This window comes from Narcine bancroftii, chromosome 2 (genome assembly GCF_036971445.1).
Source record: "Narcine bancroftii isolate sNarBan1 chromosome 2, sNarBan1.hap1, whole genome shotgun sequence".
Lineage (NCBI taxonomy): Eukaryota > Metazoa > Chordata > Chondrichthyes > Torpediniformes > Narcinidae > Narcine > Narcine bancroftii.
This window is the reverse complement of record NC_091470.1, coordinates 332,541,562-332,566,755: the sequence shown is the minus strand read 5'-3', so window position 1 is coordinate 332,566,755 and position 25,194 is coordinate 332,541,562. Positions and strand designations below refer to the sequence as shown.

At 41.4% G+C, this 25,194-nt stretch overlaps 1 protein-coding gene across 8 annotated transcripts in view; it reads left to right on the top strand.

The window, feature by feature from the left end:
• nbeal2 (neurobeachin-like 2) overlaps positions 1-25,194 on the top strand; it is a 279,397-nt gene that overhangs the window by 99,477 nt on the left and 154,726 nt on the right. For all 8 annotated transcript variants that reach the window (XM_069922096.1, XM_069922092.1, XM_069922097.1 and 5 more), the window contains 5 exons: positions 3,966-4,047; positions 11,450-11,577; positions 18,968-19,050; positions 19,545-19,630; positions 22,270-22,576. In XM_069922096.1, the coding sequence (XP_069778197.1) occupies positions 3,966-4,047; positions 11,450-11,577; positions 18,968-19,050; positions 19,545-19,630; positions 22,270-22,576 (686 nt within the window). The remainder of the gene's footprint in view (positions 1-3,965; positions 4,048-11,449; positions 11,578-18,967; positions 19,051-19,544; positions 19,631-22,269; positions 22,577-25,194) is intronic.

Genomic DNA, 25,194 nt, shown 5'->3' with positions numbered 1-25,194 from the left:
TTGAATTCCTTCATAGCCATCTGTCAAAGTAAAGGCTCTATTCCTTCTTAATCGAAAATCCTCTATCTATTTTTTCCCTTTTCTCTGACCCACAACATTGTTTTGCACCCTAATTATGGAAGCACATGTTATGGCGCTATAATTTTGGCCTCCTGGCCAAACTTGGAAAGGCTCTCTGTGAAACAATTGGACTTTGTGCCTGATCTGTTGTCCTGCTGGCTTGATCTGAAAAGTTCATTTGAAACTTTGAGCTCAGAATTTTTTTCTAAAATGTCCTCTCTTGTCAACAACCTCTTTCAGGAGTTTCACCTTTTCCTATTTTCCTCAGCAATGGCAAAAAAATCAAATAAAGTGTGAAACTGTAGAAACCCCCAGAAAACACCCAACAGGCAACATAATAACTGGAACACATGAAGGTCCTAGAAGTTTCAACAGGATGATCAGTGGGTTATTTATTATCGTGGTGCTTGTGAATGGATAAAAATTATGCAGGACACACACAAAAAAAACTTTCTTGGTGTTCTTTAAATTGTGTGTTCTTTATCCAAGAGAGGGGACGGATTTCAGTTTAGCGGTGGCACCTCTGACATTGCAGTCCACATTTTGTACAACAGAGTTTCAATTTATATTTTTGTTCTCATTCCTCTGAGCTGCAGCTAGATCCCTACACTTGCTGAGTCAGTGTTATCACTGAGGACTAGCTTAGTAACTTTCACATTTCCCTGACTCCACAACATGAATACTTAGTTTCAACTGAATTAATAAAAGACTTCAAATTACATTCTAATATGCATTGAGACAAGTTTGAGTTTATTGTCACATGTATCGAGATGCAGTGATAGAGACTGCTTTGCAAACAGACTAGTTAGACACATCTTGCATTGTCCAACAAGAAAGACATGGTACAAAAGTGCTGAGTTACAGACAGACAATCAGTTAGCATGGACAAAAGGCAAAGGAAAAGAATGAAAGTAAAATTAACATCTATTAAGATGCCCAATTGCACTGGATCAAGGATGATTTTATTTGTATATAATGATTAATGAATTATAATAGGAGCAAATTACTAGTTACACCCTGAATGTATTCTGATTGAAGGTGAACTTCAGGAGAAAGTTAGGAGAACACAATCCTTATCAAGGGTTCATTGGTGGAGAGGGTCAAGAACTTCAAATTCTTCAGTGTCAGTATCTCCGAGGATCTGTCCTGGAGCCTCCATGGCAATTCAATCACGAAGAAAGCTCGCTAGCGGCTATACTTTGTGAAGTGTTTGAGGAGATTTGGTTCGTCACAGAAAATTCACAAAAACTTATACAGGTGTACCACGTCAGGACAGCTAGGTGGTGGTCACAGGAGGCTGAAGAATGGTTACAGAACTTCCTTGAGTCAGTGGATTGGACGGTGTTCAAGGACTCTGCTGAGAATCTGAACAAGTACACCAAGGCTGTCACAGACTTTATCATAACAGCTGTGAATGAGTGTGTTCCCACCAAATAATTCAGAGTTTTCCCCAACCAGAAGCCCTGGATGAACAAAGAAATCCGGAATCTGCAGAGAGCCAGATCACAGGCATTTAAGTCCAGAGATCCAGATCAGTACTGCAAGAGCAGGTATGATCTATGGAGAGCTATCTCCTGGGTGAAGTGGAAATTCATGATGAAAATGGAAACAACAAGGGATACCCGACAGGCGTGGCAGGGCCTAAATGCCATAACCTGTTACAAAACCAAACCCAGTAAAGTAGCAGGTGGCAAAGCTTCTCTCCCAGAGGAACTCAATGCCTTCTGTGCCTGATTTGATGACAATAACAGTGAAGAACCACCCCTCCGTACCCCCATGTCCCCTGATGATCCTATCCTGACTGTATCGGAGGATGACGTGTGTCCTGCCTTCAGGAGAGTGAATCCAAGGAAAGCATGTGGCCCGGATGGAATACCTGACTGAATATTTAAGATCTGTGCTGACCAACTTACCAAGGTATTCACGGATATCTTCAATACCTCACTCCAGGAGAGCGTAGTACCCACCTGTTTCAAACAGGCATCAATCTTACCGGTGCCCAAGGAAAGTGTTGTAGCCTGTCTTAATGACAATTAGCCAATAGCACTTACATCAACAATGATGAAGTGGTTTGAAAGGCTGGTGTGGAAACATATCGGCTCCTGTCTGAGCAGTGACATGGATCTATTCCAGCTCGCCTATCATACCAACAGGTCTACAGCGGATGCCATCTCACTGGCTCTACACAAAGCCCTGGGACACCTGGACAGCAATGATGCATACAGCAGGATGCTCTTTATCAACTGCAGTTGGACATTTAACACCATCATCCCCTCAAAATTGATCAGCAAACTCCAAGACCTGGAGTTAACATCCCACTGTGTAATTGGATCATGGATTTCCTTCAGCTCCAGACCACAATCAATGAAGATTGGTAAGAACTTCTCCACAATCTCCATCAGTACTGGGGCGCGACAGGGCTGTATTGTTAGCCCCCTGCTCTACTCACTTTACACTTGTGACTGTGTAGCTTGGTATAATAATAACACCATCTAAAAATTTGCCATCGATAACACGACATGGGTTGTATAAAGGAAGGAGATGAGTCAGCACACAGGAGGGAGATTGAAAACTTGGCTGAACGGTGCACCAACAACAAACTTGCACTCAATGTCACCAAAACTATGGAGCTGATTGGTGACTTCAGGAAAATACAATCCAGAGATCATTGGGGAATCAGAGGTAGAGAGCATGAACAAATTTAAGTTCTTGGGAGTCACTATCTCAGAGGATCTTTCCTGGACCCAACACACCAATGGCATCATGAAGAAAGCACATCAACCCCTTTACTTCCTCAGGAGTTTGCGGAGGTTCAGTATGCCACCATAAACCCTGGTCAGGACATCACAGGAAAAACCCTCCCCACTATTGAGTGCGTCTACAGGGAATGCTGCCGTCAGAGGGCAGCAGCAATCATCAAAGACCCACACCTCTCAGCATATGCTCTGTTCTTGCTGCTGCCATCAGGAAAGAGGTATTGGTGCCACAAGACTCGCACCACCAGGTTCAGGAACAGCTGCTATCCCTCCACCATCAGACTCCTCAACAACAAACTCAATCAGGGTCTCATTTAAGGACTCTTACTTGTGCACTTTATTCATTTTCTTTTGTTCTCTCTGGATTGCACAGTCAATTTGTTTACTTCATTATCTATTTTTACAGTTCTTTTATTTGTTTATTTTTTGCACTACAATTAGTGGTAATTCTGCCATGCCTGCAGGATAAAGGAATCTCAGGGTTGTATGTGATGTCATGTATGTTCTCTGACAATAAATCTGAAATGTGGGGAGCATTCTGGCTGGTTGCATCACTGTCTGGTACGGAGGTACCAATGCTCAGGCCAAGAAAAATAAACTCCAGAGGGTTATTAACTCAGCCTGCGATATCACAGGCACCAGACTTCACTCCATCGAGGACATCTAAAAGAGATGGTGTCTTAAGAAAGCAGTCTCTATCCTCAAGGTCCCTCACCACCCAGGCCATGCCTTCTTCACTCTGGTACCATCGGAAAAAGGTACAGGAGCCTAAAGATGAGCACTCATTGGGACAAGGACAGCTTTGTCCCCGCTGCCATAAGATTCTTGAATTATCAATGAACAAAAGACACTGCCTTACTTTGACTTTTCGTGTACTATTTTTATTTATTTTTGGAAGGTAGTTTATATGAATGTTTCCACGATGATGCTGCTGTAAAACAACAAATTTCATGACTTGTTCCTGACAATAAATTCTGATTCTGATCTTTGCACCCGAGAGTATTTGCATTCAGTTGTCCAATATACGCCTTAATGTCTACGTGCCAATCATTTTGGATACGAATTGGATACAATTTGTGATTTTCTTGTATGTGACAAAGACTGGGGCCCAGAATATCCAATAACCAGATTCATTTTTGCTTTACACAGAAATTTTGAAAACATTGAAGCAAAAATCACTCCAACCTTTATCTTGGAAGTTATTAATCTGTTGGCTGTGTGCATATCTGAGGTGAGCCCTCTTTCATTCATTCACTTAAAATTGGAAACCTTTAAATGTGCTTCATCTTGATCACATCATTAATTTAATCTTGAAATCCAAAAAGCGTAATAATTTGGAACTTTTAAATTTCTATCGTCCTGAAGGTGGGATTACGATTCATCTGCTGATTAAACAGGTCCATGCAGATCTGGTCACTCAAAGCACTGCAATCATATCTCCCTTTTTCTGCTGTGAATATTCCTTGGTACAATAGCAGGGTGGCGGCTGGATGCAGAGAATGGCTGGTGGGTTGGTATTCCTGTCACCACTACCGAGAGGACACAACCTAGTTCAACTGTGTATTTTGTATCTGTTCCAGCAATTCCAGTGGATAGGAAGAGAAAAGATGTTAATTATTGTCCCAGTCATGTTTCTCATGAAAGAAGTTTTCCAAACAAGACTCAAAGCAGTAAAAGTGTCACCATTTTCCTGTAACACTGCTTAAGGATATTGAGTCAAGACTAGACAGAGACAAGTGCAGTGCTATAAGTTTGCTCTATGGATATATACCCTGAGAGATAGAAGCAATTAAAAAGATATACCATCAAAGTATACAAAGATTAGCTTTGTTTCATGCTGCAGTTGTTTTAAATCTGCATTCACTCAGCTTTTTGACATGACCCACAACACTGGAACCACAAAGCTGAAGTGTTTTAATAGAGTCATGGAAAGTATTTTTAGTCCAATATGTTCACGCCAACCAAGTTTCCTTCCAAATATAGCCCCCTTTGCTTGCATGCAACCCTTATAACTTTTAACCTTGTACCTGTCTAAACGTCTTTTAAACATTGCAATCATATCCTCCTCTACGACTTCCTCCGGAAGCTCATTGCGTATACTCTTCACTCTGTTTGGAAAACATGCCCCTCAGGTCCCTTTTAAATCTTTCCGCTCTCACCTTTAATCTATGTCCCCTAGTGTTAGACTCTCCTACCTTGGGAAAAAGACTATGACTATGTCCTTCATGGTTTTATATACTGTATCTCTACAAGGTTCCCTTTGGCCTCTGAAGTTCCAGAGAGAAAGGTCCCCAGACTATCTCCTTACAATTAAAGTCCCAGTAACATTCGTTTAAATCTTTTCATCAATCTTTGGTATCTTCTGTGCAGTGAGATGACCAGAGTTACACACCATACTTCAGGTGTAGACACACCATACTTCAGGAGGTGTAGCCTCACCAATATTTTGTACAGTTGTAACATGACATCCTTGCACTTGTACTCAATGAAAGCAAGCATGCCAAACACCTTTTTCATCACCCTGTCTGTGTTCCTACTTTCTTTGAAATTATGCACCTGTACCCTTGGGTCTCTCTGTTCTACAAAAATCTCCCTAACCCTACCATTCGCTATACAGATTTTTTTTTCACACAGCGAGTAGTGGGTGCTTGGAATGCATTTCTAGGATGGTGATGGACGCTAATACAATAGGAACATTTAAAAGACAGTTAGACAGGCACTTGAATGCAAGAAAAATAGAGAGTTGCAACTCATTGCGCTTGTCCAAGTAAAATTTCCTCAGACCACTTTCCCAATTCATACAGATCCTGTTGTAATGATGGATAACCCTCTTCACTGTCCACCATGCTTCCAATTTTAGTGTTATCTGTAAACTTATTAACTGTCCTAACTGCATTTTTATTGAAGTTATTAATATAGATAATAAAAAAAACAAGAGAGCCAGTATTGATCCCTGTGGCTCTGATTAAAGACTGAATAACAGCCCTCCCATAGAACCCTGTGATACCTACCATCAAGCTACGGTAATTCTAAATCCAAACAGCCAACTCACCCAGGATCCCATGTAATCTGATCTGGACTAACCTATCAAGTGGGAGATAGAAATGATAGAAAATTACAGCACATTGTGTGGTGCCGACCTATGTAAATCTATTCAACAATCTAAACCTTGCTGACTTCACACCTACTGAACAATCTAAACCTTGCCTACTTCACACCTATAACCCTCTATTTATCTTGCATTCAAGTGCCTGTCTAACCGTCTTTTAAATGTTCCTATTGTAACAGCATCCACCACCATCCTAGAAATGCATTCCAGGCACCCACTACTCGCTGTGTGAAAAAACAAAATCTGACCTCTCCACTAAACTTTATTCCACTCACCTTAAATAAATGACATCTGATATTTTCTACTGTTGCCCTGTGGGGAAACATGCTGTCTGTCCTTCCTATCCCTGCCTCTGATAATTTTGTAGACCTTCATTAAGTCACCTCTTATCCTTCTTTGCTCCAAAGAGAAAAGCCCTCGCTCCTTGCCTCATAAGAGGCATTCCCCAATCCAAGCAACAGCCTGGTAAATCTCCTCTTCTCCATTTCCAAAGTGTCCACATCCTTCCTTTAATGTAGTGACTAGAACTGAACACAATACTCCAAGTGTGTCTAACCAGAGTTTTATAGAAATGCAACATTACCTCATGGCTTTTGAACTCCATCTGATGACAAATAAAGGCCAGCATACCATAAGCCTTCTTAACTACCCTAGCAACCTGAGGGATATATGAGTTTGAACCCAAGGTCCCTCTGTTCTTCCACACAGTTAAGAATCCTACCATTAGCCCTGTGCTCCACCTTGAGGTTAGACCTTCTAAATTGCATCACTTTACATTTATCCAGATTGAACTCAATCTACCACTTCTCCACCCAACTCTTTTTTCTTTTTTCTTTGGCTTGGCTTCGCGGACGAAGATTTATGGAGGGGGTAAAAGTCCACGTCAGCTGCAGGCTCGTTTGTGGCTGACAAGTCCGATGCGGGACAGGCAGACACGGTTGCAGCGGCTGCAGGGGAAAATTGGTTGGTTGGGGTTGGGTGTTGGGTTTTTCCTCCTTTGCCTTTTGTCAGTGAGGTGGGCTCTGCGGTCTTCTTCAAAGGAGGTTGCTGCCCGCCAAACTGTGAGGCACCAAGATGCACGGTTTGAGGCGATATCAGCCCACTGGCAGTGGTCAATGTGGCAGGCACCAAGAGATTTCTTTAAGCAGTCCTTGTACCTTTTCTTTGGTGCACCTCTGTCACGGTGGCCAGTGGAGAGCTCGTCATATAACACGATCTTGGGAAGGCGATGGTCCTCCATTCTGGAGATGTGACCCATCCAGCGCAGCTGGATCTTCAGCAGCGTGGACTCGATGCTGTCGACCTCTGCCATCTCGAGTACTTCGACGTTAGGGATGAAAGCGCTCCAATGGATGTTGAGGATGGAGCGGAGACAACGCTGGTGGAAGCGTTCTAGGAGCCGTAGGTGATGCCGGTAGAGGACCCATGATTCGGAGCCGAACAGGAGTGTGGGTATGACAACGGCTCTGTATACGCTTATCTTTGTGAGGTTTTTCAGTTGGTTGTTTTTCCAGACTCTTTTGTGTAGTCTTCCAAAGGCGCTATTTGCCTTGGCGAGTCTGTTGTCTATCTCATTGTCGATCCTTGCATCTGATGAAATGGTGCAGCCGAGATAGGTAAACTGGTTGACCGTTTTGAGTTTTGTGTGCCCGATGGAGATGTGGGGGGGCTGGTAGTCATGGTGGGGAGCTGGCTGATGGAGGACCTCAGTTTTCTTCAGGCTGACTTCCAGGCCAAACATTTTGGCAGTTTCCGCAAAGCAGGACGTCAAGCGCTGAAGAGCTGGCTCTGAATGGGCAACTAAAGCGGCATCGTCTGCAAAGAGTAGTTCACAGACAATTTTCTCTTGTGTCTTGGTGTGAGCTTGCAGGCGCCTCAGATTGAAGAGACTGCCATCCGTGCGGTACCGGATGTAAACAGCGTCTTCATTGTTGGGGTCTTTCATGGCTTGGTTCAGCATCATGCTGAAGAAGATTGAAAAGAGGGTTGGTGCGAGAACACAGCCTTGCTTCACGCCATTGTTAATGGAGAAGGGTTCAGAGAGCTCATTGCTGTATCTGACCCGACCTTGTTGGTTTTCGTGCAGTTGGATACTCATGTTGAGGAACTTTGGGGGACATCCGATGCGCTCTAGTATTTGCCAAAGCCCTTTCCTGCTCACGGTGTCGAAGGCTTTGGTGAGGTCAACAAAGGTGATGTAGAGTCCTTTGTTTTGTTCTCTGCACTTTTCTTGGAGCTGTCTGAGGGCAAAGACCATGCCAGTAGTTCCTCTGTTTGCGCGGAAGCCGCACTGTGATTCTGGGAGAATATTCTCGGCGACACTAGGTATTATTCTATTTAGTAGAATCCTAGCGAAGATTTTGCCTGCAATGGAGAGCAACGTGATTCCCCTGTAGTTTGAGCATGTCTATATCTTGTTGTAACCTCTGACATCCTTCTCCTCTATTCACAACACCTCCAAACTTCATGACATCTGCAAACTTACTGACCCATCCTTCCACTTCTTCTTCCAGGTCATTTATAAAAATCAGAAAGAGCAGGGCTCCCAGAGCAGACCCCACTAGTTACTGACCTCCAGGTTGTAGCATCATCTATGATCCTTTGCTTTCTGAAATAGTGAAAACGATTTCTATTTGGCCCTGAATCAACATTGCCAGTTTAGAGGAGTTGCAAGATGACTGATGTGGGAAACAGAGCAGACAAGTAAACTGAAGCTACCTTTCCAGCTCAGAATGATGCTCTACAAGGTCTTTGACAAAGGAAAATCCAGGTTAGAGCCTGGGCCATTGAAAATGCATCAGTAATGTAGAGCTCGTCGAAAGAACCAAAGACTTGTTGATCCAAACCAAGGCTTTTATTAGCAAAAGACAGGAGCTCTTCACAGGTGGCCGACCAGTCCGGAATGATCCAACCTGGCTAGGGACACAACCCTTTAAGGCCCAGACAGTAGGTGTGGCTAAGCTCTCAGCCAATCGCTGTAAGCACAGTCATTACACTCTAGATACTGTAACTATATACATTGGTGATAGGTCTGTACTATCACAAGTAATAACAAGAATAGTTCAGAAATATTGTATAATTACTTTGTATATACCAAAGGTATTGAATTATTGGGCAAGAGATTAAATGAGTTCAAATAAAAGGACTAGTGCTCGAATTGAAATGTAGATATGGACAATCTGATCTTGTGAATTGCAAGCATCATTTGAGCGTTTGTTGATATCATCATTTTGGAGCTGTTAGTAAAACAAACGATGGCAAAGTACAGGAAAATGATAATAAGTGCAGCAAGGGATAAGCAAGGATTTGCACCACCTAGGATATGCTGTGTTCTTGCTGCTGCCACCAGGAAAGAAGGATGGATGACACAAGATTCTCACCAACAGGTTTAGGGACACCTGCTACCCCTCCACCATCAGACTCCTCAACTACAAACTCAATCAGGGACTCATTTAATGACACTTACTTTATTTATTACTGAATACTTATTTTTTTCTGTATTGCATAGTCAGTTTGTTCACATTTCTTTATTTGTTCAGCTTTCTCTCTTTTATATATGTAGCTTTCTTGTGTGAAGTTTACGGTTACTGATAAGTAGAAATTCTATCTGGCCCATAGGAAAAAAGAATCTCAAGGTGACATGTGGTGTACTCTGACAATAAATTTGAACTTTGAAATTTGATTTTAATTGACAACTGAACTTCAGTGTAAGTGAGCTTAAACAATGTGGAATGAAGAATGTGAAGGCTATAGAATATTTGGACAAAATATCTAAATGCATGAGATATACCCTAAGAAGCAGGAGCAGGAGTAAGCCATCTGGCCAGTTGTGTTTGTTCCACCATTCAACAAATTCATGGTTGATCTTCCTACCTACCTTTTTCCCATAACCCTTAATTCCTCTTCTATGGAAAAATATATCTATCTGTGTCCTAAATACATTTTATTAGCCAATCATTGCTACTTCTTTGGGTGAAAGAACAGAAGGATTTTGGATGCAGAAGCACAGATCCCAAGTACCAATGCAGGTTACTGAGGCTACATGACTGCAAACAATGCCAAGGGTATATTAATAAAGTAAAATTCATTTCTAAATTTGAAAAGCAGTAGAATGATGTGGGCAGCTTCTGGAAAAGACAAAAATATGGCCTGATAGATTATTCACGGAATTATAAAGCACAGAAATAGGCCCTTCAGAGTGTAGCAGTTAGCTCAACACTTTTACAGTCCCCTTGACCTGGGTTAAAATCCAACGGTACACATAAGGAGTTTGAATGTTCTCCCTGTATCTGCGGGTATTTCCCATGTACTCTGGTTTCCTCCCACATTCCAAAGATATCTGGGGTTAGCAGATTGATTGGTCACATGGGTGTAATTGAGTGGTGTGGGCTTTTGGCCAAAAGGCCATGTTATTGTACTCTAAATTATTAAAGTAACAAGATGCCTATCTCTGCTAGTTTCTTACACCATTTACACTGATACTCTTTAGATTATGAAAGTGTTTGATGGAGTAGACATGGAAAAGGTTTAAGCCATAAATATAAGACAGCCATAAATAAATCCAGCAGGGAATTCAGGAGAAACATTATTTCCAGAGAACAGTTAGAAGTCTATTCATTCCTATTCATTGCTTCCACCACTGGCTATGGTGTACACTGCATTTATTATCAAGCTTACCTCACCACCAAGCCCTACCACCAAGAAGGGAAGGCATGGCCATTGCATGGAAACTCTCCTTGTGATATCCCTCCAAATCACACCATTCAATCTGGAACTAAATCACTTTTTGGAAAACTACAAAAATGTCTGTAAGAATCTACAAGTCTTTTCCTGTGACCAAGTCATTTTCCATTGGGGAGTCTAGTTTCTTCCCACAATGAATAATATGTAATGTATATTGCTGGTATATAGAAATGTACCTATTTATCTTGTCGTGTCTATCCCTCATAGTTGAGGATGATGGCCTTCGTTCCATTGATCCACAGAGCAAAGGTGCCTATGTATTTGTTTAATGTGTACTTGATGATGAACTCCAAGAAGCACATGATACTTCACAAACCAACCAACTAGTTCCAATGGCGTGGAAACCATGACGATTGAAGCTGATGGATTTGTGGCAGCCTTTGTCCACCTTCACAGCTGTTGAGTTCGAAGTAACTTCACCCACCTATTCCACTATTGAGGTCTTGGTTGGATTGTTCTTTATCAGGGACCTCACTCTTAACCTTACCACCATGGGTGGCCCTACCAGGAGCATAGCGACAGATGGTATCATTCTGGGGATTTCAGGACCACACAAGCTTCTCCACCACAACAAGGTGACAATCCACAGAGAAGACCTGTTTATCTAATTCACTGCTATTTGCATCTTCCATTTCCCCCATGGAGACACACAAATCTCGAGAGTGCACAGTATTAGAAATATGATTCCAGAGAAATCGATGAAATTAGGTGTGTTGGTTGAAAGAATTGTCTGGTTCTATCAGTTGTTTAATTTTATTTATGGGTTCATCTATTTTCCTAGCTAAAGAATGAAGCACAGAAGAGACTTTTACCAGGCACCTCAGTTGTTGAGCAATTAACCATGTATGCACTGCACTTGTGTGAATGCCTGTTCGATCCGTATCAAATCTGGAGGCGACACTTGGGCGGGTGAGTATATGCATGCAATTTGCTGTGTGCTGATAGTTGCAGGTGCTTTCCTTGTTAATTTCCCTCTTCTACTATAATCTCAATCCATCCTGCCTATATCCTGTTGTAACCTCCGACAACGCTTCCAATCTTCATATCATCTGAAAATGTACGGACCCACCCTCCACTTCTTCGTCCAAGTCTTTCATGAAAATCACAAAGAACAGGGGTCCCAGTACTCTGTGGAACTCCACGAGTTACCAACAACCAGGCAGAATACGTTCCATCTACTACAACCTTCTGCCTTCTTCAGGCAAGCTAATTCTGAATCCAGACAGCCAAGGATCCATGGAATCTTGACTTTCTGAATGAGCTCACCATGGGGAACCTTGTCAAATTACTTATTAAAATCCATGTACACCACACCCACCACTATACCTTCATCAATTTCTTTTGGCACTTCCTCGAAATTGGTCTCATTAGGCAAGTACCCACTGCCATCAGATTCCTGAATCATCGTTGAAGCAAAATACTGCATTACTTTTCATGCACAACTATAAAAAATAAAATAACAATAATAATGTCATAAGATAGTTATAATATGCATGTTTGTGCGATGATACTGCCGCAAAACACCAAACTTATGACTTGTTCATGACAATAAATTTTGATTCTAATTCTGACCTCACAAAATCATGCTTGTTGTACTATGCATGTGATGTCTACTTGTCGGCTTGGAAATACTTCCGTCACTGCATTTTTGATGTATGTGACAATAAATGAATTTGGGTGGATACTGGTAACTATTTTCTTTAGGGTTGAATCCAGAGACAGGCACTTTGCTTAGTTCTACTTTATCTCATGTTGATTCATTAAAACCATCTTTGTTGTCCACAAATCAGCGGGGGCTATCCTCTCTTCTGCTGGGATTTCAGTGTAAACCTTTAGCCTCCGTGTTGCTGTTCCAGGCAGCTGACACAGATTACTGCCTTCCTGTAGCCTCTCGCAGCAGTGTTAATAACATTTTGATGTGGAGTGACTATATTTGAGGGCTGGTGTGAGTTGGGTAAGTGGGCAGTGTAGCCGTTCAGTCAAGGACTACAGTATGGTTGGCATGCTGGTGACCACTGTTGGATATTGTCTGCAGCTGGTCCAGGTGTTGAGAGACTACCTGGATCCTTCAGTGTCTCTCAACTCCTGTTATGGAGTTATGTTATGGAAGCTGCTAACACTTGTCTGCACAGTTCTTAGTCTGGTTATACTTCCATTACATCCAAAAGTGCTAAAGAAACTCAATGGGTCATACAGCATCTATAAGAAGTAAAGGGTAACCAGGATTCCTGTTGAAGAACCCAGGCCGGAAACATTAGTTACCCTTTACTTCCTCTGAATGCTGAGTTTCTCCAGCACTTTTGAGCATTGCACTTCATCCCAGCATCTTCAGATTTTCTTGTTTAAATCCAACAAAGTGATGCTATTTGATAAGTCAAGACATGGTTTGGCTTGTTCAGCAAATAGAAACCTCTTCATAGTTGATGCATATATCCCTCAAAGGGAAACCTTTTCACTCAGAAGGTAGTCTGCTTCTATAAGGAGCTCCCAGAGGAAAGCTATAGAAGTGGGTCCAAAAGACATTTGGAAAGATATATGGATAGGAAAGAAGTGTTCATAAGGATATTGTCCAAGTGCAGGCAAATGAGATGAGCCCAGAATGCAAACTTGATCAGCAGAGATGAGTTTGGCTGCAGGATCTCTTCCATGCTGTATGGATCTGTGACCCTTAACTGATGAAATAGATCAGGGATACAAGTGGTTTATCAGTATGTGGCAGATAATTCCAGTCCTCAGCAGTGCCCATACTTACCAGGCATGTCCAGGTGTGAGGCCCACATTGCTGTGTTAAGTGGCTTGCCCCGTCCTGTTCAACACCAGTCCTCATAAGCAATCTCTCCACACTGGGCCATGGGTGATTCCTTTGTGTGGGAATGCCAGTGGAGGGCATTGTTTACAATAGGGTTCCTGAGACAGCAGCACTGTGTGTTGGGAATCTTTATATATAATGCTACAATGACTTTTCTTCAAGATTCAAGATTCTTTTATTGTCATATAATAAAACAGATGTAATATTACACAAAACTGCCTTTCATCTTCTGTAAGGCAGACAAAAATTTGCCATCAGCAGATATTGCCCAGTGCCACTTAGAGTGAGAGAAGTAAAAGAGACAGAGTCATTGTGTGTCCATGGATTTTCCTCCAGCGCTCCCACAGTCTCTGCAACCACACAGACTTCAGTACAAACCATCAGCAACCCAAGCTCAGATCTAAACCGTGACACAATCAGGAAATCTTCAGCACCCTCTCACATCCAGAGTCCACAGCCTGGTGTGAGTCCTTTGACCACATATCACCAGCATTCCACAGGCTGTACGTTTCCTCATGTCGACTCACCAACAGCTATGTGTTCTTCAGCTATAGAGTCCCTCATTGGTTTATTGATAATTCCCTCTGCGCTAATTCCTGGGACTCTAAACTCTGTGTAAAGAGGTCCCAGTGTATTCCTCAGATTAGAGCCAGCCCATTTGAAGTTAGGCAAATTTTTTTAATATGACTGGAAATTCTGTTTCTTTTGATAGATAGGCTGAGATCCTTCGAGTTAAATTAATTTTTATAAGGTAAGGATATCAATTGATTAAATGGTAGGGTGAAAGCCCAAAACCATAGAACCATCAAAACATCGAACATTACAGCATAGAAACAGGCCCTTCTAGTCTGTACCAAATTAATTTTCTGGCTAATCCATGGACTTGCATCCAGTCTATAACCCTCCATATCCATCCCATTCATGTACCTGTCCAAATTCTTCTTAAATGTTAAAATTGAGCCTGCATTCACCAGCTCAACTGGCTGTTCATTCCACTCTCCCATCACTTTCTGTATGAAGAAGATCCCCCTAATGTTCCCCCAAAACTTTTTCCCTGTCACACTTATTCCATGTCCTCTTGTTTGTATCAAACCTACCCTCAGCGGAAGAAGCCAATCCATATTTACTCTGTCTATACACCTCATAATTATAAATACCACTATCAAATCTCTCCTAATTCTTCTATGCTTTAGGGAATAAAGTCCGAATCTATTTAACTTTTCCCTGTAACTCAGTTTCTGAAGTCTGGGCAACTTCTTAGTTAATCCTCTCTGCACCCTTTCAATCTTAGTAATATTTTTCTTGTAGTTAGATGGCCAAAACTGCACATAATACTACAAACTTGGTGTTTCCAATTCTTACAACTTTATTCTTACATCTCAATTCCTATACTCAATACTTTGACTTATGAAGGCCAATATGCCAAAAGCTCTCTTTACAACCCTATCTACCTGTGATGTAGGGAATTGTGTATCTGTATTTCTAAATCCCTCTGTTCTACCACATTTTTCAGTGCCCGACCATTCACCATGTGTGCCTTTTCTTGGTTTGTCCTTTCAAAATGCAACACCTCACATTTGTCTGCTTTAAATTCCATCTGCCGATTTTCAGCCCATTTTTACAACTGGTCTAGATCCCTCTGCAAGCTTTGAACGCTTTTCTTGCTGTCCATAATGCATCCAATCTTAGTGTCATAATTTATTTTTAATTTTTTAAATTTAGACATATAGCCATTTCGGCCCACAAGTCAATGCTGGTCAATCTACACCCAATTAACCAACACATTCAGTATGTTTTGAATGGAGGTAAGAAACTGGAGCCCCCAGAAAAAACCCACACAAACACGGGGAAATGTGCAAACTCATTATAGACAGGCGGGATTTGAATCCCGGTCCCAATCACTAGTGCTGTAACAGCGTTGAGCTAACCATTACGCCAACTGTACCGCCCCTGCAAACTTCCTGATCCAATTTACCACATTATCATCCAGATCACTGATATAGATGACAAACTACAAAGGTCCCAGCACTGATCCCTGAGGCACTCCACTAGTCGTCGGCCTCTAGCCTGAAAAGCAATCATCCACCATTATACTCTGGCTTCTCCTGTCCAGATAATATCAAATACAGTTTACCACCTCACCATGCATCTGAACCTTCTGACTAACCTCCCATGTGGGATCTCAAAGTCCATCTTGACACATCCACAGCCTTTCTTTTATCAACTTTCTTAGTAACTGCCTCAAAAAAAATTATCAGATTGATTATACACAACCTACCACTCACAAAGCCATGTTGACTATTCAAATACTTGTATATCTGATATTTTGGCATACCTTGCAATAATTTACCTACGACTGATGTAAGGCTCACCAGCCTATAATTTCCAGGGTTACTTTTGGAGCTTTTTTTTAATAAAAGGAACAACGCAGGCTACCTTACAATCCTCCGGCACCTCACGTGTAATTAAGGACATTTTAAATATTTCTGCAAAAGCCCTTGAAATTTCTACACGAGCCTCCCTCAAGGTCCAAGGGAATAAATGGTCAGACCCTGGGGGTTTATCAACCCTTATTTGCTTTAAGACAGCAAGCACCTCCTCCTCTTTAATCTGTGTAGGTTTCATGACCTCACTGCTTTGTTTTCCTTACTTACCCAGACTCTGTGCCAGTTTCCTGAGTAAATGCTGATGCAAAAAATATCAAGATCTCTCTCCCACCCCCCCCCCCCCACCAATCTCTTCTAGCTCCATATATAGTCAACCACTCTGATCTTTGAGGGGACCAATTTTGTCCTTTACTATCCTTTTGCTATCAATAGACCTGTAGAAACCCTTAGGATTTTTCTTCACATTATCTGCTTATCCTGATTTCTTTCTTGTGTTTTTTTTCTTGCATTTTTATACTCCTCAAGTACCTCATTTGCTCCGTTTTGTCTATACCTACTATACACCTCTCTCTTCTTCCAAACCAGATCGCCAATATTCCTCGAAAAACCAAGGTTCCCTATGCCTGATAAATTTACCTTTAATTCTGACAGGAATATACAAAGTCTGTGCTCTCAAAATTTCACCTTTGAAGGTCCTCCACTTACCTCACACATGCCTTCCAGAAAACAACTTATCCCAATCCACATCCTTTCTCATTTCCTCAAAATTGCCCTTTCTCCAATTTAGAATCTCAACCTGAGGCCTAGACCTATCCTTCTCCATAATTAACTTCAAACTAATGGCATTATGATCACTGGACCCAAAATGTTCCCCTACACATACTTCTGTCACCTGTCCTGTCTCATTCCCCAACAGGAGATCCAGTATTGCACTCTCTTGTTGGTATCTCTATACAGTATATTGATTTAGGAAACTTCCCTGCACACATTTGACAAACTCTTAGCCATCCAGACCTTGTACAATATGGGATTCCCAGTCAATATATGGAAAATTAAAATCTCCTATTATCACAACTTATGTTTCCTACACCTGTCTACTATCTCCCTGCAGATTTTCTCCTCCAGTTCACGTTGATTATTGGGTAGTCTATAATACAACCCCGTGAGTGTAGTCAGACCTTTCTCGTTCCTCAGCTCCACCCATGTAACCTCAGTAGACATGCCCTCTGGTCTGCCCTGTCTGAGCAGAGCTTTGATATTTTCCCTGATGAGCAATGCCACTCCTTCCCCTTTAATCCACCCCCCACCCTACCCCATTCTATCACGTCTACATCAATGGAAGCTTGGAATGTTGAATTGCCAGTCCTGCCCCTCCTGCAACCAAGTTTCACTAATGGCCACAATGTGATAATTCCACGTGCCAATCCGTGCTCTAAACTCGTCTTCCTTTCCTACAATACTCATTGCATTGAAATAGATACACTTAAGAAAATTTTTACCATGTACAACTCGTTGACTTCTAATGTTATATACAATTTTCACATAATCTTTTACCTCCTCCACTCCTCTGTCTGCTCTGGCAGTCTGGTTCCCATCCCCTTGCAAACACCCCCCCCCCCCACCTGCCAGAGAAGCACTAGCAAGTCTTCCCTAAGGCTATTTGTCCCCCTCCAGATGCAAACCTTCCCATCAGAATAGTTCCGACCTTCCCTAGAAAACTGGCCAATGATCCAGAAACCTGAAGCCTTCCCTCCTGCACCATGTCTTTATGTCTTTAGCCACATGTTAAGTTGCACTTTCCTCCTTTTTCTAACCTCTCTAGAAATCCTGAGATCACAACCCTGGAGGTCCTGTCCTTCAATTTAGCACCTAACTCCCTGAACTCTCTTTGCAGTATTTCATCACCCTTCCAACCTACATCAGTGGACTCAGACATCTAGCTGCTCACCCTTACCCCTGAGAATGCCGTGAACTTGTTCGGAGATATCTCAGACCCTGGCACCAGGGAGGCACGTACCATCTGGGATTCTCGATCCTTCCACAGAACCTTGTATATATCTCCCCAACTATTGGATCGCCTATCACTCCAGCTCACCTCTTCTCCTTCCTTTCATAACCACAAGAATAGACTCCATGCCAGAGACTTTATCACTGTGGCTTGTCCCTGGTAGGTGTTCCCTGCCAACAATATGCAAATTCGTATACTTGTTATTGAAGGGAATGGACACGGGTGTCCTGTACTCACTGCCTGTTCCCTTTCCTTCTCCAGTTTGTCACTCAGCTACCTTCTTCCTACCTCCTAGGCGTGATAGCATCCCTATAACTCTTGTTTGTCATCTCCTCAGCCTCCTGAATGATCCAGAGTTCATCCAACTCCAGCTGCAATTCTCCAATTCAGTTTGTAAGGAGCTGCAGCAGGATGCACTTCACAGATGAAGTCATCAAAGATACTGCTGGCTTTCCTGACAACCCACACTCTGCAAGAAGAGCATCCCCCTGCCTTGGTTGCCATTCCTTTGACTAAAGGAAAAAAAAATGATATCTAAAGCCTGACCTTACCTGAGCATACCTGCTGAACCCATCTTGTTCCTTGAATAAGGTGGCCCTTAATTACTTCAACTTCTGCACCACCTCCTCAGCCTCTTCTCACCAAAGCCACTTGAGCCAAAGCCTTACCACTGACTCAAACCGCTCCCTCGATGATGCTCCATGAGACAGTTCCTCACTTTTAGTCTGATGCTTGACTTTTTAAAAAAAAACTTTTCTCCTGCTCATCGGGTCATTTGACCTCATTTGCACAAATTAACTTACTTCTGCTGAGTATCCTTTTTTTTGTGGGGGGGGGGGAATGTCAAGTATCCCATCAATTTGGTTTTCATATCCTACTCCCTGTGATTTTCTGGCCTGATTACCAAATAATTGTCTCTTTTAAAAAAAGGAAAGATAATTCAGGAGAATGAAAGATTCACTGTGAATGTACTAACAGTTGGTCGGACCTTCACCACAGCCTTGCTTAGTATATAGGTCTGTGATCAAGATAATCTGCTCATAATGATCAGCTGTTTATGCAAAACCCTAACTCTGCAATCCTGTTTGGTTTCAGAGAGATTATCAGTTCAATAGAAAGGAGTAAATACAAGTTTGCACCAGCTGTTTTGCCTCAGAAATTCAACACCTTTTTCCATGGTGAGTAAAAAGGTAATTTTGGAGAATCTATAATGTGGTCAGATTGAATGAACTGGGGCTATTCAGTCATTGTCACACACAAAAGATGGTGTGTTGTAAACAGAATAACACAAACTTAGAAATATTGACTGACCTCATCACCTTGACCTCAGCATTTATCACATGCAAGATTGATGCAGAGTTGGGACTTCATGCTAGGAACTTGTAAAGAGAGGTACAACAGGCTGCTAATTTTCTAATATTTTTCACTTGGAAATTCAATTTTAAATGACCCCAAATGTTTGCTTTGCACTGTGTAAAATGATAAAGGAAACAAATAAATGGGCAACTCAAGCACTTTTCATCATTTTTTTAATAGTTCCCAGTGACTTTAATTTCTCCTTTCATTGTACTTTAAGGCAGTTTAATTATGTCTTGACATTATACAAGTACAATTTGCCTATTTAGCATTACTCTAACTTTTAGTTTCCTGTTTTATTTTTGTTATCTTATAGAAAGTTTCAAGAACAGTCAGTGTTTGCCAAACACCATTCTGCTGCGGCTGATATATCTTTATGGAGCCATTATCAGTGGGAGTAAGGTAAAGCTTGAGTTGTCATTTCAACACTGAAACATTAAGCAACATGCAGGGATAAGTCTTTCACCTGATACATGAGGAAAGTTTTTCTGTCGATGCTTTTTTCCTTACTGCTTTCTAAAAGGGGGTGAACTTATGTTCATACAGAATTTCCAGTTTAGTTTTGGTGTTCTGATTTCCTCCCAAAGGCATACTGGTGAACAAGTTAGTTGGCTACCATAAATTATTGTTTTAGGCAAATCAGGGGAGTTATCAGACATGGGAGTCACAAGATGCTCTGTAAATGGTTATATGGTTAAAACACAAATTGCTGAAGCAACTCAGCAGGTCAGACAGCATCTGGGCAGGGAAATGTTTTGGGTTGAAACCTGTTTTAGGACCTGTTTTTCTTTGTTCATCTGGTTACATGGGTGAATTTGGATGGTGCAACTTGTGAGCCTAAAGGGCCTATTACCATGTTGTACTTCTAAATTAAGAAGGGTTACAGGAAAATAAGTGGGGAAATGGAATTACTCTAAGAGCTGGTATAGATTTGATGGGCCAAATGAACTCCTGTGACATAAGGAAATATGAAAAACAACTCACTCTATTAGACCCTCTTCCAAGTTCACAATTCTCTACTTTCCCATCATTCTTCCTTTTGAAAACATTGATTAACTCCAATAAACTTTCTGCTGAAGTGAACCAGTTTTATAAAAAAAACGATAAGCTGTTCAACCACCATCACCTCCATCCCAGAACCAAGGTCACCGCAACCACAATGAGTGGGCTGCAGTATGCAAACAATCCTTGCCTGCAGTATGTGCATGTTGGGTGGCCTGAAACATTGCAAAGACATTGATTAAAGTATGAATCATCTGTGAAATCATGATCCTACACAACATTGTTGTGAAGATCCTGGAAACAATAAATCACTTTTCGTGTTTTGGGAACAACTTCTCATTGAATCCAGACATTGCTGATGTATATTCTGTGCTCTCTAGGGATGTGGACTAACCCAAAATATCACAGATCCACTGTCAGGAAGAGTGAACCAATGTTAGCATCCTTTCCTACGCCAATGTGTCTAGCAATGCAGACAATTTACATTCAGATGCTTTCAATTAGAAGGCCACGTTGTTTGTATACCCAATGCCAAACAGTAAAGTACAACATGGTAATAGACCAAGAACACTGAGGAGATTCTCAATAGCTCCTTGAGGAAAAGTAACTTTCTCACTAAGAATCTCTGGGCCATAACGAATCATCATGGAGAAAGGGTGACTGAGACAGCACTAAGAATCTTTGGAGCACACACAAGCCATTACAATCTTGAGAAGTGCACCACTTGCCACACCATCAACCCACACACTCTCATTTGATTCACCTGTGGCACAATGTGGATTCCTCAGTGACCTCACTGGTCATTTTACAATCCACAGAACTGGAGTGGAAGCAAATGATCCTCAACCCTAAGAAACATACTGTATGAAGACTCTACTCCACTGCCATCCATTCCCACACCTTCATTGGCCTTCAAAGACCATTTTGATTATTGTCTTTTGCACAAGCAGTACAGATAGTCCTCAACTTATCACTATGATTGGGACAAAAGGATTGATCATAACTCAGATTGGTTGTAAGTAGGATTCACATGACTTAACAAGGTATTAAAGTAATTTTTCCAAAAATTTTCAACCAATGAACTTTTAATTAATCAGCATTTGTACAGTTTTTTTATTTTGGTCACATGTATGGGTGGATGTAACTTGCTTAGGTTGTAAGTTGAGGACTACCTGTATTCATAGGTCTTTGAAACTGTTGCATTCCCTCATCCTGTTTTCATTCTATCAATCACCTTGCAGACAACTCTTAAAACCTGGCATATCCTCACCAGAGAAATCTACTTCCTGCCAGTCCAAGTTTGTTTAGAAAAATATTTCCTCTTTTCTCAACCTCTTCTGTATTTAGGATTCTAAGCTAATTTCTTGTAGAGAATCCATTCCACAGAACAGTACATTCTGAATAGGATTGAATTGATTCCCCAAACTATGGAGTGTTAGGGTGATATGCTGGGTGTCCCTTAACTAAATGCTTCATGGGATGATCGAATGGATTACTCGACCTTTATAAGACCATGAGACACAGCAACAGAAACCCATTGAGGCTGCCCTGCTATTTACTCACGACCTGATCCATTTCCTCACTCAGCCCCACTGCCCAGCCTTCTCCCCATAACCTTTGATGCCTTGGCTAATCAAAAAGTTATCAATCTCTGTTTTAAATGCACCCAATTTAAAGGCCTCCACAATCGCCAGTGGCAACAAATTCCACAGATTTACAACCACTGGCTGAAGAAATTCAGCACATCTCTGTTCTACGTCAATGCCCTTCATACCTGAAGTTGTGCCCTCTTGTCCTTGACTCTCCCAACATGGTAAACAACCTCTCTCTATCTACCCTGTCCATACATTTCAACATTTGAAATGTTTCAATGAGATCTCCCCTCATTCTCCCTAATTCCAATCAATACAGGCTAATTGCTGTCAAATCTCCTCATATAATAAAACTGCATATATTATTATTATTATTATTTTATAATATTATTTTATTAATTCAATTAAATTTTGCCTGCATGATTCATAACTGTGCTTCCCAAACAGGAAAATGCACTTCTTGCCATCACCTCAATCTCAGTGGAGACTCTCATGGTGGTTCTCAGGACTTCATGTGATGTCAGAACTCAGGACCAAAAGGACACCAGACCACTGCACGTTGCCCTAAAGTGCCTGATAGCAATAATCCACATTCTTCATGCCAGTAGCCTTGACCAACGGCAAGTGGAGATAAAGGCAATTTTGGAAGGTTACTTTAAGCTGTTGAATGCTGACAGGCCAGTGTCTGTGTTGGAGGAAGGGATCAAAACCCGTTTGGAGGACGGGTTCATCACACTACGGATCAACATGCTCAGTAAGTCAAGTTGCTTTGTCCTTTAATTGCCATCCATTTTGCCCTTTAGGAGGTGAAACATGAAAGACTGCAGATGCTGTGATTGTAGTAAAAACACAAAAATGATGGAGGAACTCAGCAGGTCTCACAGCGTGCATGGGAAGTAAAGGTATATAAACAAAGTTCTGAGCCTGAGCCCTTCATCAAGGTATGAGCAAAAAGCAGGCTGGCACCTGAATAAAAAGCTGGGGGGGGGTGGGGTGTGGGAAGGAGGAGCGCAGGCCAACAGGCAAAAGCTATAATTGGACAGGAGAACATGAGAAGAAAGGTGAGGATTATAAAACAGTATTTATTTTTTATAGTAACAACACTTGTCTTGTATTTCTGGATAGGCAGGGTTTGATTAGGAACAGTCAACATGGATTGGTGAGGGGAAGATCATGTTTGACAAACCTTATCAAAATTTTTGAAGAGGTTACTAGGAAAGTTGATGAGGGTAAGGTAGTTTAGTAAAGCCTTTGATAAGGTTCCTATGAAGGTTCAATCATTAGGTATTAACATTGAAGTAGTAAAATGGATTCACAATGGTTGAATGGGAGATGCCAGAGAGTAGTGGTAGATAACTGTTTGTCAGATTGGAAGCCAGTGTCTAGTGGAGTGCTTCAGGGTTCAGTATTGGGTCCATTACTATTTGTCATATTCATTAATAATTTGGATAATGGGGTGGTAAATTAGATTGGTATGTATGTGGATGATACTAAGATAGATGGAGCTATGGATAGTGAAGAAGGGTTTCAAAGCTTGCAGGGGGATTTAGGACAGTTAGAAGAGTGGGCTGAAAGATGGCAGATGGAGTTTAATGCAGAGAAGTGTGAGGTGTTACATTTTGGAAGGGCGAATCAAAATAGGATATACATAGTGAATGATAGGGCATTGAAGAGTTCAGTGCCACAGAGGGATCTACAAATAATGATACAATAGTTCCCTGAAGATGAGGACATGTGTGGATAGGGTGGTAAAGAAAGCTTATGATATGTTAACCTTTATAGATCAGAGCATTGAGTATAGGAGCTGGATGTTATGTTAAAATTGTACAAGGCATTGATGAGGACAAATTTGGAGTTTTGTGTACAGTTTTGGTCACCAAAGTATAGGAAAGATATCAAAAAATTGGAGAGAGTGCAGAGAAGATTTACTCAATGTTGCTGGGGTTGCGGGATCTAAATTAAAGGGAACGGTTAAATAATTTAGTCTTTATTCTTTGGAGCGTAGAAGGTTGAGAGTGGATTTGATTGAGGTATTTAAAATTATTAGGGGTATAGATAGACTTGATATGGAGAGGCTCTTTTCTTTAAGAAAGGGGGAGATACAAATGAGAGGAAATGAGTTGAGTTATGTTAGGTCTGCTTTGTTCATGAATGAGTGAGACAAACACCAGGCTGAGTCGAAATCAGGGTTCTTTGTTCTTTATTACCGGATTGTAACACTTGCGACCAACCATGTTAGTCGGAGAATGCATTCTGCCGTTATCAGCAAAATGGTGATTTTTTTATACCCTTGGATACATGCTTAGAACATCATCATATCATTACTTGTCCAATGACTAAAACTGTTGCTATCCTTTCACTGCTAGCTTCCTGCCTCTCAATCCATCAATGTCTCTCTTATCTTGTAAGTACAAGGATGCATTTACATCTTGTTACAGCCCTGTACAGGGCAGGGTAACTCCTTACACATTCCCATCTCATGATGTTTTACCTTACAGTTAGGGAACAAAAGTTTAGAGGAAACATGAGGGGGGACTTCTTCACTCATGAGGTGGAGGGTGTGTGGAATGAGCTTTCAAGCGAAGTGGTGGATACAGGCTTGATATTAGCATTTAAGGAGAAGTTGGATATGTATATGGATGGGAAAGGAATGGAGGGTTACGGGTTGAGTGTAGATCAGAGGCGTTATCTGGTCTGGTTGTGTGTCTGCATGTTTTGTACTGAGGACCAGAGAACACTGTTTTATCGTGTTGTCCTTGTACAATCGGATGACATTAAACTTGATTTGGAAAAAAAATCAAGAAATGGTGTGTGGCTCTGGAATGCAGAGCTGGAGGAAAGGAGAGAGAGAGACAAAAGGAGGTATAGGAAAAGAAAGAGATGAGGATGGGGGGGTGGTTTTGAGTGGCTAATGAAAACCGGAGAAGTTGATGTTAATGCCATCTGGTTGGAGAGTACCCACGGAACATGAGGTTTTGCTCTTCCAATTTGTGTGTGGTCTCAGTCTAGCAGTGGATGAAACCATGGACAGATATGTTGGTGTGAGATAATAATGACAGCATTATTTTAAAAAAAGGGCAAATAGTCAGTTCCCGGAAGTGAAAGCAAATGGTATTGATTGAAATGCAAATTAGATTCACTATCACACGTAGTTGTGTATTTGGAAGGAAAAGCTGCCGTTTGGTTTCTAAATTTCTCCGTGACTACACATAACTTGTGTCAAATTTGAGCCCACAAACAAAGTAATTACATTGATTACTTAAACAGCTGCATTTTTGATTTCTCATGATACAATCACAATGCAACATGACGAATTAGATTCAAGATTCAATTTATTGTCATGTAATAAAACAGTGTTATATGACAGAAAAT